Raw genomic sequence first — 15,268 nt, 5'->3', positions numbered from 1 at the left:
TAATATGAGTTTTGCACTCGATCGTTAAGAAAACAACTGTTTACATTAACGTCTCATCATAGTTCTCAACGGGCGGTACACACGCAGACGCACTGGGGCGTTAGCCCAACGCAGGTAATTAGACATTCACAGCTACACGCAAATCAGGATCCCAAAATAACCTGTTTTTGAGAGGGTAAAGCCGAGGAAACCCGGTAAACATTGAGTGTAAACATCGAACACAATACTTAGGAATAATAGGACTCCATGTTGGTTAAGTCGTGGTCCCAGTGCTTCCCGCTACATTAGACTAGGCCTGCTTCATTTGAATGTCAATACTATCGTAATTATAAACGTTTTTAATCATAGATTTACACAACATGGTTGGTGTTATTTCCAAACAGTGTGCCGTCCGTTGTGAAGAGTGCAGTTCAGTGCAGTAACTTTATATCAGACCTCTGTTTAGACCACCTGATATCCCTGAAGCCAGTGTTTAATAAATAATAAACCTGCCATGACGTGAGGGTCAAAGACCCCTCTACAGGGACAGCAAAAGAAAAGTACCGCCTGTAGACCTGAATCACAAACAGCCGACTAACCCTGAAATGACCTAACCATCACAGCCCACCAGGTATTGAATAATTCAACGTTTATTACCTTTTTTCACAAAGTTTTACATATTTATAAATGTGTATTATATAAAGGTAGCACTGTAAGAGGAGTTTGTACTTTACTTTTGGTCTTTCTGTTGTTAGTTTTTGTTGTGTTGATAACGAAACACCTTTCCTTTATTTCTAGAAACTCTTTTACTTTATGGTCTACCTTCAGGTCTGCGTTCTACAAAACTGGGGACATTTATTCTTGTAAAATACTTTAGCAGCTCGAATCGAAGGAACTAATCAAATAACGAGAAAACCGGAATGAATGAGCATCTTCTTTAGAAAACAAATAAGGATTTATTTAGTAGTTTGAAAAAGAGGGAGAACCAGAGTTGCAAACGATGCAACAACAAACAGAAAGGACATTCCCAGAGACAAGCATCGGAATTAAAAGTATAGAACTTAAAAGAGATAGATAGATAGATAGATAGATATGAACAAAAAGACAGAGATAAGCCGTTTGGAGCACAGAATTGCAAAGACAAAGTGTTTTCAGTGATTGATTAATCCCCAAAACCAATAACAATCCAACTGGAAACACATGATGAAAGAATGATGCAAGAGGTGGTTTGGCGGATGAAAGTCGGGGGGGGGGTGGGGCGGGGGTTGCAGGAGTCATTCTGCTTCGTCTGCTCGGACAAAAGGCTTTCCCACAAAAGATTTTTTATAAAAAAAAAAAATCATGAAAGGAGGAAGAATGGCAGAAAAATAGTGAGACTGAAAGTAAATACAAAAAATGAAAATGAAAGAAATAAAAAAGGCAACTCACTTCCGGCAGTTATTTTACGGTCACTGCCCCTTCTGCAGAAAAACGTTCCCGCTCACTTCCCGAGCTAATTAGATTTTTATTGAGCACCCAAAATACATTTTGCAGATTCCCCATCCCACCCAGAAACAGAGATAGAGAGAGGTCAAGAGACAAACTGGACACCAGATGCCCACTAGAGTCTTGGAGCGAGAGAGAGCACACTTTGACGACACCCAAACCAAACCAAAAGGATCTCCACCACGACACAACGATTCACACAAACCAAAGCCAGTGGATTGAAACATTCCCCACACTTTTCCATATATATTGACTCACAACAAGCAGGCAGACAAACAGATAAAAACAGAGCACCACACACAATAATATCCATTTAGAAATTGGAAAGATGTGTCCTTGTCTTCAAATCTAATCCGGCTGGTATGTAATTCCACAGTTTTGGGGCTACAAAAGATATTCACCTTACTCCCTCAAAAATACATTCTTTTCAGATTTCTGTTCCAAAAATGTGTGCCGATGTCATTTTTTTGTTCTTGGGAGAGAATGGTGAGAAATTCAACCGATGCGTACATGAAATACATAGAACTAGTTATGCATTCATCAACGTTGTAGTGAGATTCATGATATAATTAGATGTATAAACACCCCCTCTTAAAGATAGTGTTTCTAAAACTTGAGGGCAGGGTTTTGGGGCGTTTTCGGAAAAACAGAAACACCCTCCCAGAGTTTTGCTCCAAACATACTTGAGATGCATGTCATAGGCTTGAATACACTTGTCGAGCAGCTGTAGGTCTTAGTGGTGTCAACACCGCTTTTTAGACACGTACAGACAGATATCACATCATGCTTCGCCACCTGGCTGCTTCTGACTCCATCCCCAACATCTCCCCAAAACAACAAAGTTTGCGTTTCATGATAATTGAAAGCCGTTCCAATCAGCTTTATCTAATTTAGAAGAGCAAGATACATTTGGGGAAAGGTTGGACTATCGATGTCTTTGCTCCTATTTTGAGTATTAAATTGAATTAAATTAAATGAAATCAAACTTTTTACTGGTATAGCCCTAATCACCATTACAGTCTCAAAGGGCTTAAGCGGCCAAATATTTAAGACACCCGCTGACCTAAGCTCCCAAAGAGGGCAAGAGAAAACGCCCTTAATCAGCAAGGAAGAAATCCTGAGGAGGAACGCAGAGTGGGGGATAACTCCTTCGAGGGATGGTCAGGAATAACTAACGGAGAACGCAAATCTCTGACCACTGGTCCAATGACGTCAACGGTGCAAGATTTCTAGGAAAGGGAACGGAATTGAAGTTGCAGACCGGCAATTTATTTTCGCAATGTGCGTCTGAAGCAGTACTCTCTTAAATTAGAAAATAACCGAGCACAACCGCTTCCCTATAATGTCTGTTCATTAGGGCTGATGTAAGGCTACAATACATAACTCTTCCTCTTCTCTCCCTCCCTCCCTCCCCCCCCCCCTCCCCCCCCCCGGGTCACAGATCACTATGAGGTGTAGACGTTGCATTGATTTGTTCCCGTTCTCCTGCGCAAACACACTTTCCTTATTGGGGACATAAAAGAATACGGAAAAAACAGCTCATTAGAAAGAGAACCATTAGTTTCACTTTGGAAATAATTTAACACTTTCCGGGTGCTTACCTCCGGGGTGATTCACGGTTACACAACAACCTCGAAATAGGAACGCAATAAAACAAAATCACAATGTGCTCGAAAGCAGTGTCCCCAAAATCTGTAGTGTTTCTAAAGTGACGTCCCTTAAGTGTGTGGCTGCCAGGTAATCCTGTGTCCCCACAAAGACAAGTGAGTGTGTGTGTGTGTTTATAGTTCAAAGGTCTGCGTGCGCATGTCTGTGTGCGGGGTCCATCCCGACACACAAACACACACATGCACACGCACACACGAGTCAGCGCGGCGGCGGCAGCAGCGTGCGCTCCAGCGCCCCCTGCAGGTTGTCCCAGTGCCGCCACACCAGCGCCAGCAGAGACAGCGCGGTGCAGGTGAGTCCCAGGTGGAGCCGGCTGCGCAGCAGGGGCGCGGCAAACTTGGCGGCAGTGGAGACGCACACCAGGATCACCGTGGCGATGGCCAGCATGATGTTGATGCACTTGCCGAGGAGCACCTTGGCGTCGGCGCTCTCCGGCTGGGCGGTGGACTGCTGCTGCTGCTGCTGCTGCAGCTCCAGCTTGGACACGCGCGTCTGGCACGACTCCAGCGCCTCCTGCACACACGCACACACCAGGGATGGAAATTCACTTTTTTTGCCCACCAGCCACTGTGGCAGGCAGGTAGATTTAAAAATCTACCAGCCACTCATCTTTTTTAACAGCCACTTTTTATACGCTATATATATATCTATATTTTTTTTAATTAGTACTTTTTTTTTTTTCTTTTTTTTTTAATTAGTACTTTTTAAACAACATAATAGTAACAATAGATAAGAAAAGTTTTTCATACACATCTTTTTTTCCATTAGAACTGATTTTTACTGTAAGTAGGTTCTACCAAGGAACTGAGTTGAAAACGTTGCACTCTTACCGATAAACAATACACAGGTATCTGCCATGTTAAATCATGTTCATTTCAAAGGTGTTACGATGACAAGTTTGGGGATAATTCATTTATACAAAGTATTTTCAATAAAATACAAATTGACACATTAACAATAAAACAACATGCATGGCTACACCATCATAAGTCAATTCGTTTTTGTTATATTTACATGTGCCTGCATACAAATGTGTCCACAGACATGGTAACTAACGTATGATAGTAAGGATTATTGGCCCTTAACACTAGTATTCAGAAAAAAACACTGCCTTAAAAGGCTATTGGCTTAAGCAATACAAGTAGAGGCATATACTTGAACTTTATACCCTGAACTTTTAAACGTTGCAAACGTGCAAAAACATAATTATATATTTATGTGGCATTCAGTCCAATGCTGAAAATATGTCTGTGGCATTCAGTAGGCCAATGCTGTGGTAAAGTGTGTAAAGTATGACCAAGCGTTTCTTTCTTTTCAATAGTCTTGATAGAACTTTATCAATCCCCTGTAGGAGAAATTTGTTAATGTTTGTCCCTATAAAACAATAATGGTAAAAAAAAAAATACAAAACACGACGGTAACTGAGTAGGTCAAAACGTCCAATCTGAAGGCTCTACTTAACCACTCCCCCTACTCACTTCCACCAATGCAAAGCGAACAGAATTGAGTAGGGGAGGGCGTAGCCTAACTAGTTTGTGAACGACCCAGAGAAACGCAACGCAAATTCAATGTGAACATGTATGAGGCTTTAATAAAATCCCGGACGATTTTGAAATTCTGCAAAACATTTTTTAAAAGTGTCTCAAAAAGAGGGCATGTCCGGGCAAAAGAGGACGTATGGTTAGGCCTACCCTACGTACGGGAAACACATTTGATTCCTAACTGTAACACTGTTAAATAGTGGCCCAAATTGGTGGGCGCTATCCTGGTAATTTCTCTGCGTGAGAAATACGAAGAGTGGCGTGTGAGCGTGTGCACGGGTTGAATTCATGGGGCAAGCCCCAGGAATCTCCCACTTCCTGCTTCCATGAAAGAGAACCAAACTAATTGACACAATAGCGTTCATGCAAATCTAGCATTAAAGGTTAATTTAAGGAAGTTCTCTCCAGTCACGCTGAAAGTAGTTCGCTAGTAGTAGCGCAATTTGCCGTTTCAGAGAATTCTGAGAAATCTGAAAGGCTGACTAAATTCTCAGAATTCTGACACTGCAAATTATTGTGCGCTTCCATACCGCTCTTTTTCCGAATTCCGTGTGTCTCTCGCCGAATGCGTGAGACTTGAGAGCTGTTACCGGTATATTATCCCGGATGTTGACAGCCGCAGTTCAGCGAGAGAGGCGTAGAAGTAGAAGGGGGCCGGATGTTGACAGTAATGGTTGTGGAACTGTGCAGCGCCGTATGACGAATGTATTAAATATCCAAATTTGATCGGAACTGACTGGAAAGTATTACCCGACACAGTGGTGGGTGAAGTGACACATCCCTGGCACACACACACACACACACACGCGCACACACACACACACACGTGCACAGACGGAGATGTACACACACAGGCAAAGACACACAAACACACACACAGATGGAGAAGTACATACACATACGTGCACACACATACACAGACGGAGACGTACAGACACAGGCATGCGCACGCAAGCAAGCACACACATGGAGATGGACAGACACACAGACACCCACATGCACACACACACAGACACAAACACACACAAGCACGCACACATGGAGACGTACACACACACACATACACACACCCACGCAAAGGCTGACACGCACACAGGCACACACACACGCACGTAGATGTACAGAAAAACACACACACAAACGTAGGAGTACATACATACACACATCCAAACGCACATAAACACACACACACACACACACATAGATTGACAGTGAGCGTATGCGTTAAACCCACCCACACATAAGTGGAAATTGATGCAAACGTAGTAACACACAGAACCACACACACACACACACATAAACAAACACACACACACAGAGTTAGGTTAAGGTCATGGCGGCCCCGTTTGAGAATTGGCTCGTGTTGGGCCTGGAGGCATCCGCAGGATTAAACTTCTCCCACTTCTCACGCTCACAACGAGAGCGGCAATATGCTTCCTGATTTACATACCTCGTGAGCGGGTAGCTCCGTGAGTCACCGCAAACCGAGAGGCTCAACTTATTACCATCTTATTTCTGCCCGCCCATTTCCTTCAGGGTCTGCCAATTTCTTTTTATTATATCTATTGTTTTGCAAAAAACTCCTGAAGCTAAAATATTTCCACAATCTCGATTTGGTAACTGTAATAATATAATAATATATTATGTCATAATATAATCACAATAAAACGGTTAATAATAAAATAATGTAATAACATTAACGGTCAAAAACCGTGCCTGATAGTAATAAATAATAAAACACAATACAATACAAAATACTATCTATGTTTTATTATTAAGTTTGCTTGAATAGATCCGTTTTAGCAAAGCGTCCTTGAGTGTAAGAAAGGCGCTATACAAATAAAGTTATTTACAATTGCTATGGCCATTGGATGCAATGTAGCATGTAGCTCCCCCCCACAGCCCTCTTATGCTCTTATTGTACGTCCTTGCACTTGAAAAAATAGTACTTAGCATCATGTAGCATCTTATCCTAGCTATCGGTGTTGTATACAGGGAATGGGTTAACCTAGAGATTGTTAGTGCCTTGCACTTGTTTCTATGAACCTTACCTCACGGTTTCTCTTTCTTCTAACAAGTGTACTTATTGTGAGTCTCTATGATAAATGTAGCTACTGTAGCCGGTCCTCCCCCCCCCCCCCCCCGTACCTGGATATCGCGGGCCCTTTCGTAGGCCTGGTAGGCCACCTTCTCCTCGATGGCGGCCAGCTCCTGCTTCAGGTTGATGGTCTCGTGCTGGTGGAGCTCTGTGAGGTCGTTCAGCTGGTCCTCCAGCCGCTCATACCTGACCCCCGGAAACACAGGGCGAGACGGGCTGAGTTCCAAACGCACAAAGGCTTCGTTACGTCCTAGTGCTTGTTGGCCGTAGATATATATATAGACGTTGGCTCGATATCGCCTGAGCTGTGCTGTTCAGTGGAACGTATGCGTCGATGCCGCCGCCATCTTGCCGCGGTTAACCCCCCACCTGAATGAAGGAACGTCCGATAGGGCAGAGGTACTCTCCCAGTCAAAATAACTCCAAATCACTTTATTTTTAAGCAATCTTCAAGAGGGTGGGTTTCTGGTGTTTGTGTAAAAATAGTAATACGGTAGATATAAATTAAAAAAAGTGTCGATTTTTTTTTCTATCAACACACGTCTGACGTATGTCAGAAACCACACGCGTGAAGATTGCTTATTCGCTATACACTCGAGGAGACGAGCAGTAGCATTCTAGACCCCCCCCGAAACCAAGGGCGAGACGGGGTGAGTTCCAACACACAAAGGCTTTGCTTCATCCTAGTGCTTGTTGGCTATAGAACTCGAGACGAGCAGCAGTAGCATAACTGACCCCCGCAAAAAGGGCAAGTTCCAACACACAAAGGCTTTGTTACGTCCTAGCGTTTGTTGACTGTGTACACTCAAGGAGACGGGCAATAGCGTACCTGACCACCGCAAACACACACCGAGACGGGGTGAGTTCCAACACACAAAAGCTTTGTTATGGCCTTGCGCTTGTTGGCTATACGCACAAGACAGATAGTAGCGGTAAAAAGTGTTGGAATGGGACAGCTGCCTCAGTGGGATGAGAGTGAACGTGAGCTGGGGGTGAGTTCCAACAACACACGCAATCTTCGTTCCGTCCTAGTGCTTGGTGGCCCTTCACTTGAGCAGCTGAGCAGTAACCGTTAGGGACCAAGGAAAAAGTGTTGGAATAAGATATCCAACCCAGTGGGATGAAAGGGAACGATAACTGTTGATATCAGGGCCAATCACGACCGTCGGACTTCAACACATGTCTAAGGACATAGTGGAAAAAACACAGATAGATCTACAGGCAAAAGGATCGGCCACACACATCCACACATGAGTGCAAAGTGATACAAACGTAGTAACACACACACAGACACACACAGAAACCCAGAGGTAGGTTAAGGTTATGGCAGCCCCGTTTGAAGATCCCTTCCTGTTGGGCCTGGAGGCATTCACTACAAAGCACTTCCAGTGTAGGACACCGACGTAGTCTTGGTCCGAAGCCGCTTCGGTGACAGCTTTAGTGTGCTCCTCTGGCCTACTATTCGAAGTTAAGGAAGCGAGGGGGCCGATGGGAATCGCCTATTGTATAATTAGAATTGGAACGCAGCCAGAGTGTAAGACATTAGTGCACGAGCAGAAGAAGAAGAGAGAGAGAGGAGAGAGAGAGTCAAACAGAAACATACGGCTGGGAGTAGGTGGAAACAAAGAACAGGGTACACCGAAAAGGCGTAATTGTGTGTGTGTGTGTGTGTGTGTGTGTGTGTGTGTGTGTGTGTGTGTGTGTGTGTGTGTGTGTGTGTGTGTGTGTGTGTGTGTGTGTGTGTGTGTTTGTGTGTGTGTGTGTGTGTGTGTGTGTGTGTGTGTGTGTGTCTGTCTGTGTGTGTGTGTGTCTGTCTGTGTGTGTGTGTGCGTGTGTGTGTGTTTGGCAGTGTGCGTGCGTGTGCTTTATTGTGTTCACACTAAAACACTGTAGCACAAGTCTCACACTGGAAGTTAAATGGTTCGGATCATAAGAAAGGCTTGGGTAAAATCCAACTTTAACGGCTGTTTAACAAACTTGAATAGATGTAATCATCTCACCGCTGATGGCTAAGCGCTTCAGAGTGTTATTTGGTTATTTTCAACTTGATGAAGACCGTTTCACTCAGTAGGCACTTCGAGGACCATCGCTGTTCAACAGAACCCCAAACTCACGTCCCCCGGGTGCTGTTCAATCTCACAGTGGAACCAAGGACCACGCATCGACGCCTGCCCCGTCTTTTGACAGCTTTTCCCGTTGAAACTCCCGAGAGGTTTGAAAAACGATTAGGGGCAATTTAATAGAAGAGGAGAGTTGGGTGTTTGTTCGTGTGTTTGTTTGCGTGCCTGCATGTGTGTGTGCGTGTATGTAGCGCGTGTATTTGTGTGTGTGTGGTGTTTGTGTGTGCATTTTTATGTGTGTGTGTAATGCGTGTGCGAGCGTAAGTGTGCGTACGTGTATGTGTGTTTGTGTGCATGCGCGTGTTGATGTCTGTACGTATGTGCGTGTGCGTGCGATTCTGTGCGCACGTGTGTGTGTGCGTATGCACGCGTGCGTGCCTGTATGTCAGTGTGCTTGCGCGTATACATGCGTGCGTGCCTGTGCATGTGCACGCACACACACACACACACACACACACACACACACACACACACACACACACACACACACACACACACACACACACACACACACACACACACACACACAGAGCTTCTCCCCCGCCCACTCACCGGTATCTCTCCTCCTGGATGGTGCGGGTGAAGTAGCCGTAGTCCTGCTTGAACTGGCTCTTCATGGCCTCCATGTCCTCCGCCAGCTGGGCCTGCGCCTCCCGGATCTCCCGCACCACCTCCAGCACCTCGCCCAGCCGCGCCCCCTGGGACTCCGCCCTCCCGGCCGACCCCGCCCCCGAGCCGCGGTTGCCGTTGGAGTCGGCCGACGCCGAGGTCCCCGTGGAGCAGCACTCGTCGTCGCTGGTGTACTTGGGCGCCCGGGACGCCACCGTGTTGGCGCTGCCGCTGAGCGCGCGCGCCGCCCCGCCCGCCGCCTGGAGCCCCGCCCCCGTCTCCATGGAGCTCTTGAGGTGGGCGATGTTGTCGGCGCTGCCGAACTTGTTGCGGATCAGGTTGGCGATCTCCCGCGACTTGTTGAAGAAGAAGGGCGGCGACAGCGACACCCCCGGCCCGATGGTCTTCACCTTGTCCAGCGCCGGGTGGTGCTGGGGGGGGTGGTGGCGCCCCGTGGAGCTCACGTCCCGCAGGCTGCCCTCCTTGCTGCGGCTCCCCCCGCCGGACTCCTTCTGGCTAGCGCCGCCGCCGCCGCCGCCGCCGCCGCCGCCGCCGCCGCCGCCGCCGCTACTCCCGCCGCTACCGCTACCGTTAGCGCTACCGGGGGGTGCGGGCTCCCGGGGGCCCGTCTTAGCGCCACCGCCCTCGCCGTCCTTCACGCGGCGGTGGTACTGCTCGAGCTTGCGCTGTAGCCGCGCGACGGCGTGCGCAGACTTCTGGTTCTTCTTCTCGAACACCTGGCGGATGCGGCCGACCTACGATACGGTGCGATACAACTTTATTGGTCAGTTTGGGATGAAATTCTTTTTGCATCATTTAAGGAAAAGAGGACATTTTTAACAATTATTCACCTAGGGACCGGTGAATAATTGTTTTAGTATATACTACACGAGAACACTCCAAAAACAAACAAGATAACACTTTTTGCTGGGATTTACTTGTTTTTATTAGCGGGTTATTTGTTTTTTATTAGCGAGACGAGACGACCGTCACGCGTGAAAACAATACCCCGAGTTTGAGATCTCAGTCATGGGATATGGCCCAATATCCCGAGATAGCAAACCAATTAAATTGCGCCTTCTTAGGAGGTTCACGTGTAGCATATACTAAACATAGACAGCAACAATAGACAAACATGTAGACATACATATGAGACATAAAGCATCGATAGATAAACATTAACATGAAACAGTAGCCACAATTGATAGTATCAAGCGTGACAGAAGACAAAGCACACATATATTACAAAGATGCTACATAAATATATCCCAAATGTCATCACTTGGAGACATTTTAAGAAATAAATCTTGCACTAGATCTTTAAGTTGTTGTTTTAACAGAAGGATTGATTGATGTATAAAAGAGTATTTGAGGAGGAAGTCTGAATCACCTGCTGCTTGTCTGCGTTGTTGACCAGCTTCAGGTACTCCGCCACGTTCTGGTCGCGTGCGGTCTGCTCCACCTTGATCTGCTCCGTCACCTGAGGGTTGGATGATGGGGGGGTTATCGGTAGAGATGATTCGGATGCAGGTTGAGGTTTAGATTCAGGGCGTTTGAGCGATTTTAAGCTGGTGAAATATATGGCATTTCTTTATTGTCTTAATGTCGCTTTTATCCAAAGCGACCTTCAATACATACAGTACAATATATAAATACAGGAGAAAACAGAGAAACAACGATATATCTCAGCTGGTACAGTAAGGATGTTCATAGAAACAGTGTCTTAACAATGAAATGGTTAACCCATTCCCTGTACAACAAAGATAGCTAGGATTAGATCATGTTTTAGAGAATGCAGGGCTGTGCTGTCTTTTTGTTCAAGCTTGGTTTAAAAGTAGAACCACTTAAACTGGGGTCAATCCGCGATCTACGTCAGTTTGTGGTTGCTCAGACAAAGTTTAAGGGTGAGGAGTCATTCCCACCACGTCATCGCTGTGAAAACTGTTGGTGTTGCTGCTTTTGGGCTTTGACGGTGTGGTGAGAAGATAAGAGACAGCATCACACAGCATGTATCAAACCCCCCCCTCCCTCCCCCCTCTCCCCCCCTCCCTCTCCCCCTCCCCCCCTCCTCCCTCCCTCCCTCCCCTCCCTCCCCCCTCTCCCTCTATACCTCAGGGAACCCGTGGTAGAGAACCACGAGACGATCATGTGATGCGGTGTGTGATCGCAGGATCACCACCCGACCATATGTCTCCCATACGACGCCAGTATAGGAGTATTTATAAACCTAGCCCTCCTCGTCCTCCATTAACCTCCACCACCCCTCCTCTACGCCACCTCCCCCTGCTCCATACACCTCCCTCCAACCGTCCTCCTCACCCCTCCCTGCACCTCCACTCTTCACCTACCTCCACCTTTCCTGCTCCCACCACCTCCCCCCTTCCTCCTCCTCCCTTCACCGCCTTTCCCCTCCACCTGCCTTCCTTCATCTCCCCCCGCTCCGCCTCCCTCAACACCACCATCTCCCCGCATCTCCTTTGCCTCCTCCTCCACCTTGTCCTCCACCCCCCCCCCCCCCCCCCATCACTTCACCCCCTCCTTCCAGTATATTCCTGCTGTCTTCCCCCTTTAAGTCGACGGGGGTCGTGGTTGTGTTCGGGTTGGGTCGTGTCCAGGTGGGGGTGTGTTCAGGTGTGTGTGTGTTCAGGTGTGTGTGTGTGTCCAGGTGGGAGTGTGTTCAGGTGTGTGTGTGTCCAGGTGGGGGTGTGTCCAGGTGTGTGTGTGTTCAGGTGGGGGTGTGTCCAGGTGGGGGTGTGTCCAGGTGTGTGTGTGTCCAGGTGGGGGTGTGTTCAGGAGGGGGTGTGTCCAGGTGGGGGTGTGTCCAGGTGTGTATGTTCAGGTGTGTGTGTGTTCAGGTGTGTGTGTGTTCAGGTGTGTGTGTGTGTGTGTCGGGGGCCCGACCTTGAGGATCTTCTGCTGCAGGCCGTCGAGGGCCAGCGCGCCCTTGGTGAAGTCCAGGCCGACACCCCCCTCGCCGCCGCTGTCCACCACGTCCAGGTTGGACTCTGAGCCGCCGCGCCGCAGCCCCGCCGGCAGGACGAGGCTGTTAGCGCCATCGAAGAGCCCGCGGTCCGTCTGCACACACACACACACAGGGGCGCACGCACACAGACAGACACGCACACACACAGACACACACACACACATAGGGGCGCACGCACACACACAGACACGCACACACACAGACACACACACACACACAAGGGCGCACACACACACACAGACACGCACACACACACACACACACAGACACACACACAGACGCATGCACACATGCACACGGACACACACAGACAGACAGACAGACAGACAGACAGACAGACAGACAGACAGACAGACACGCGCGCACAGACACATGCACACACACACACACACACACACATAAAAAAAACACACACAAACATTCACAGGTCAGTATGAACACACACATCACATTCATTACACACAAAGGGAGAATGCAGTATGCAGGTGTGTAGGGAATACAGGGAAGACCTCGCTCATGTTAAATATCTCAGCACTCTCGTCAGCCACTTTGCATAATGAATATTTAATGTGTATGCTTATTTTGTGTGTGTACATTCTAGTGTGTACATGCATTTGCAAAGGCCCTTTTATTCATTTAGTCATATTTTTTTTGTATATATGACAGTCTCTCCGTCCTGTCTCCCCACACTGTCTTCTATGTTTCTTGGACGGAATGTTACTGGGAATTTCCCTCACTCTCCACCTCATCCCTAACTCTCCACCCCAAGCTGGTGTGTAGTGAGCGTTCTGGCGCCGATTGGTTGCCGTGCATCACCCAAGTGGGTGCTACATATTGGTGGTGGTTAGTGAGGTCCCCCCCCCTTCTTTTGAGTGTTATTCTGTTTTGCTGTATGCTCTGTAAGGTGACCTTGGGTGTCTTGAAAGGCGCCTCTAAATAAAATGCATTATTATTATAATTATCTTCTTTATTACCTCACTGTACGTTTATTTATTTTACATTATTTTAAGCAGTGAAACGGTTACAGTAACAATCGCCCCAGGATTACAAAAGTAATCAAAATCTCAAGGTTTATTTCCAGCCGGGCCAAGATCATGTTAGGACAGCTCACCATGACAAAACCTGCGTTCCTATCCAGGCAGGAAACCTTTGGGTGTATTGTGTGTTGCCTGTTTGTCAGTTGACCTTTGTATGTATTTTGTTTACCCTGTTTTGCAGGAAACCTTCATGTGTATTATGTTAATCCTGTTAGTCAGTTAGCTTAATGTGTACTAGCCTATGTGTTCCTATCTGGCAGGAAACCTGAATGTGTTTATGTGTACCCTGTTTGTCAGTAAGCAGTGTGTCTATTATGTGTTCCCTATTTGGCAGGAAACCATGTGTATTTTGTGTACCTTGTTTGTCAGCTAACCTCATGTGTGTTATGTGTTTGCTTGTTTGGCTACACAACACAGTACAACAATTCTTCTAGCACGCCTTATATAAGAAAAATACACGAAAAAGTTACCTCGGATATTGTTCCACACAGTTTTTGCTAAGGAGTAAAAGTCTGCAGTCGCTTCACATTTCACAGACTTTCGCTAAAACCCTGAGCCATCCTGAAAGGAAAGGCCCAATTCTCCCAAAATCCGGTGATAAAAAGGAAGAATCCTTTTGAAGGAACACCAAGGTGGCCTTGATTCTTCCCCAGCAACAGCAGCGACGGGTGGGTTAGCGATTCAAAGCCTTTTATGTGTTGTTCTTCAGATGTGTGGTTCGTCATAACTGTTGTAACCAGCTGCCGCGGCAAACCCAATGCCTCTGCATCGTACCTCGTTTATTTATGCCACACTGCATCTATTATACAGCCGGAATATTTATATATATATATATATAAGTATAGTTACTTGGGTATGTAGAGGATTACCGTGCATTATATAAAATGGCAAATGTAAAGACTTGAGATTTCCCTTTGTGTTGATAAATTCATCTTTTGGCCATGTTAGTGCTGTTTGCATTACTGACAGAAATCGTGTAAGGAATCCAGCATTATAACTCTGCTGCCACACTTGTCCTGCTTTTGGAGAAGGGCATGGCGAGAATTCAATTACACTTGAGTACATTATGGAGATACACTCCTGACCGGTCAAATGAGATTTGAAACCAGGTATTTTCACTTCGTATTTTAATTTGCGAACGGAAATGAGAGCGACTGGTTCCAATCCTACACCATTTTTTTTGTTAATATATTATTCAATATAATGTTGTTTACAACGGTGTTTGGAAATCATTCAAATATCGTGATAGACTCTTAATGACGTTGCGAACAAAAAGGATTGTTTGCCGGCTGCCAGCTCTCTTTGTCTGTTTTTTCATTCCCTCCAAAGACAAAGTGGGGTGGTCTTGTTATGAATGAATCATTCTGTAGAGACGCAGGTGTCTGTGCATGCATTTCTAACATCAGTCGGAGGGTAACCATAGGAATATTGTCTAGAACAAGATGATCTTTCCTGTAGTGAGAGAGTGAGAGAGAGTGCTGGAGAGAAAGAGAGAAAGAGAGACAGAGAACGAGAGACAGATAGACAAGCAGCACTCAAGACACACAGGAGAGAGAGAGAGAGAGACAGAGAGAGAGCAAGAGACAGACAGACAGACAGACAGACAGACAGACAGACAGACAGACAGACAGACAGACAGACAGACAGACAGACAGACAGACAGACAGACAGACAGACAGACAGACAGACAGACAGACAGAGAAAGAGAGAGAGCAAGAGAGCCAGAGAGAGAGAGACAGAGACTGAGA

The 15,268-nt window shown here is 46.6% G+C and overlaps 1 protein-coding gene across 2 annotated transcripts in view; it reads right to left on the bottom strand.

Moving 5' to 3' along the window:
* Nucleotides 1-2,899: 2,899 nt before the first annotated feature.
* Nucleotides 2,900-15,268, bottom strand: part of LOC130380754 (transmembrane and coiled-coil domain protein 3-like) — a 47,159-nt gene continuing 34,790 nt past the window's right edge. For both annotated transcript variants that reach the window (XM_056588076.1, XM_056588077.1), the window contains exons 2-6: nt 12,402-12,575; nt 10,891-10,980; nt 9,444-10,255; nt 6,822-6,957; nt 2,900-3,645 (exon numbers count right to left, since the gene is read on the bottom strand). In XM_056588076.1, the coding sequence (XP_056444051.1) occupies nt 3,331-3,645; nt 6,822-6,957; nt 9,444-10,255; nt 10,891-10,980; nt 12,402-12,575 (1,527 nt within the window). In that variant the 3' untranslated portion in view covers nt 2,900-3,330. The remainder of the gene's footprint in view (nt 3,646-6,821; nt 6,958-9,443; nt 10,256-10,890; nt 10,981-12,401; nt 12,576-15,268) is intronic.

This window comes from Gadus chalcogrammus, chromosome 4, assembly GCF_026213295.1.
Source record: "Gadus chalcogrammus isolate NIFS_2021 chromosome 4, NIFS_Gcha_1.0, whole genome shotgun sequence".
NCBI lineage: Eukaryota > Metazoa > Chordata > Actinopteri > Gadiformes > Gadidae > Gadus > Gadus chalcogrammus.
Note: the sequence above shows the minus strand (reverse complement) of the source record. Positions and strands in the feature narration are given on the sequence as shown.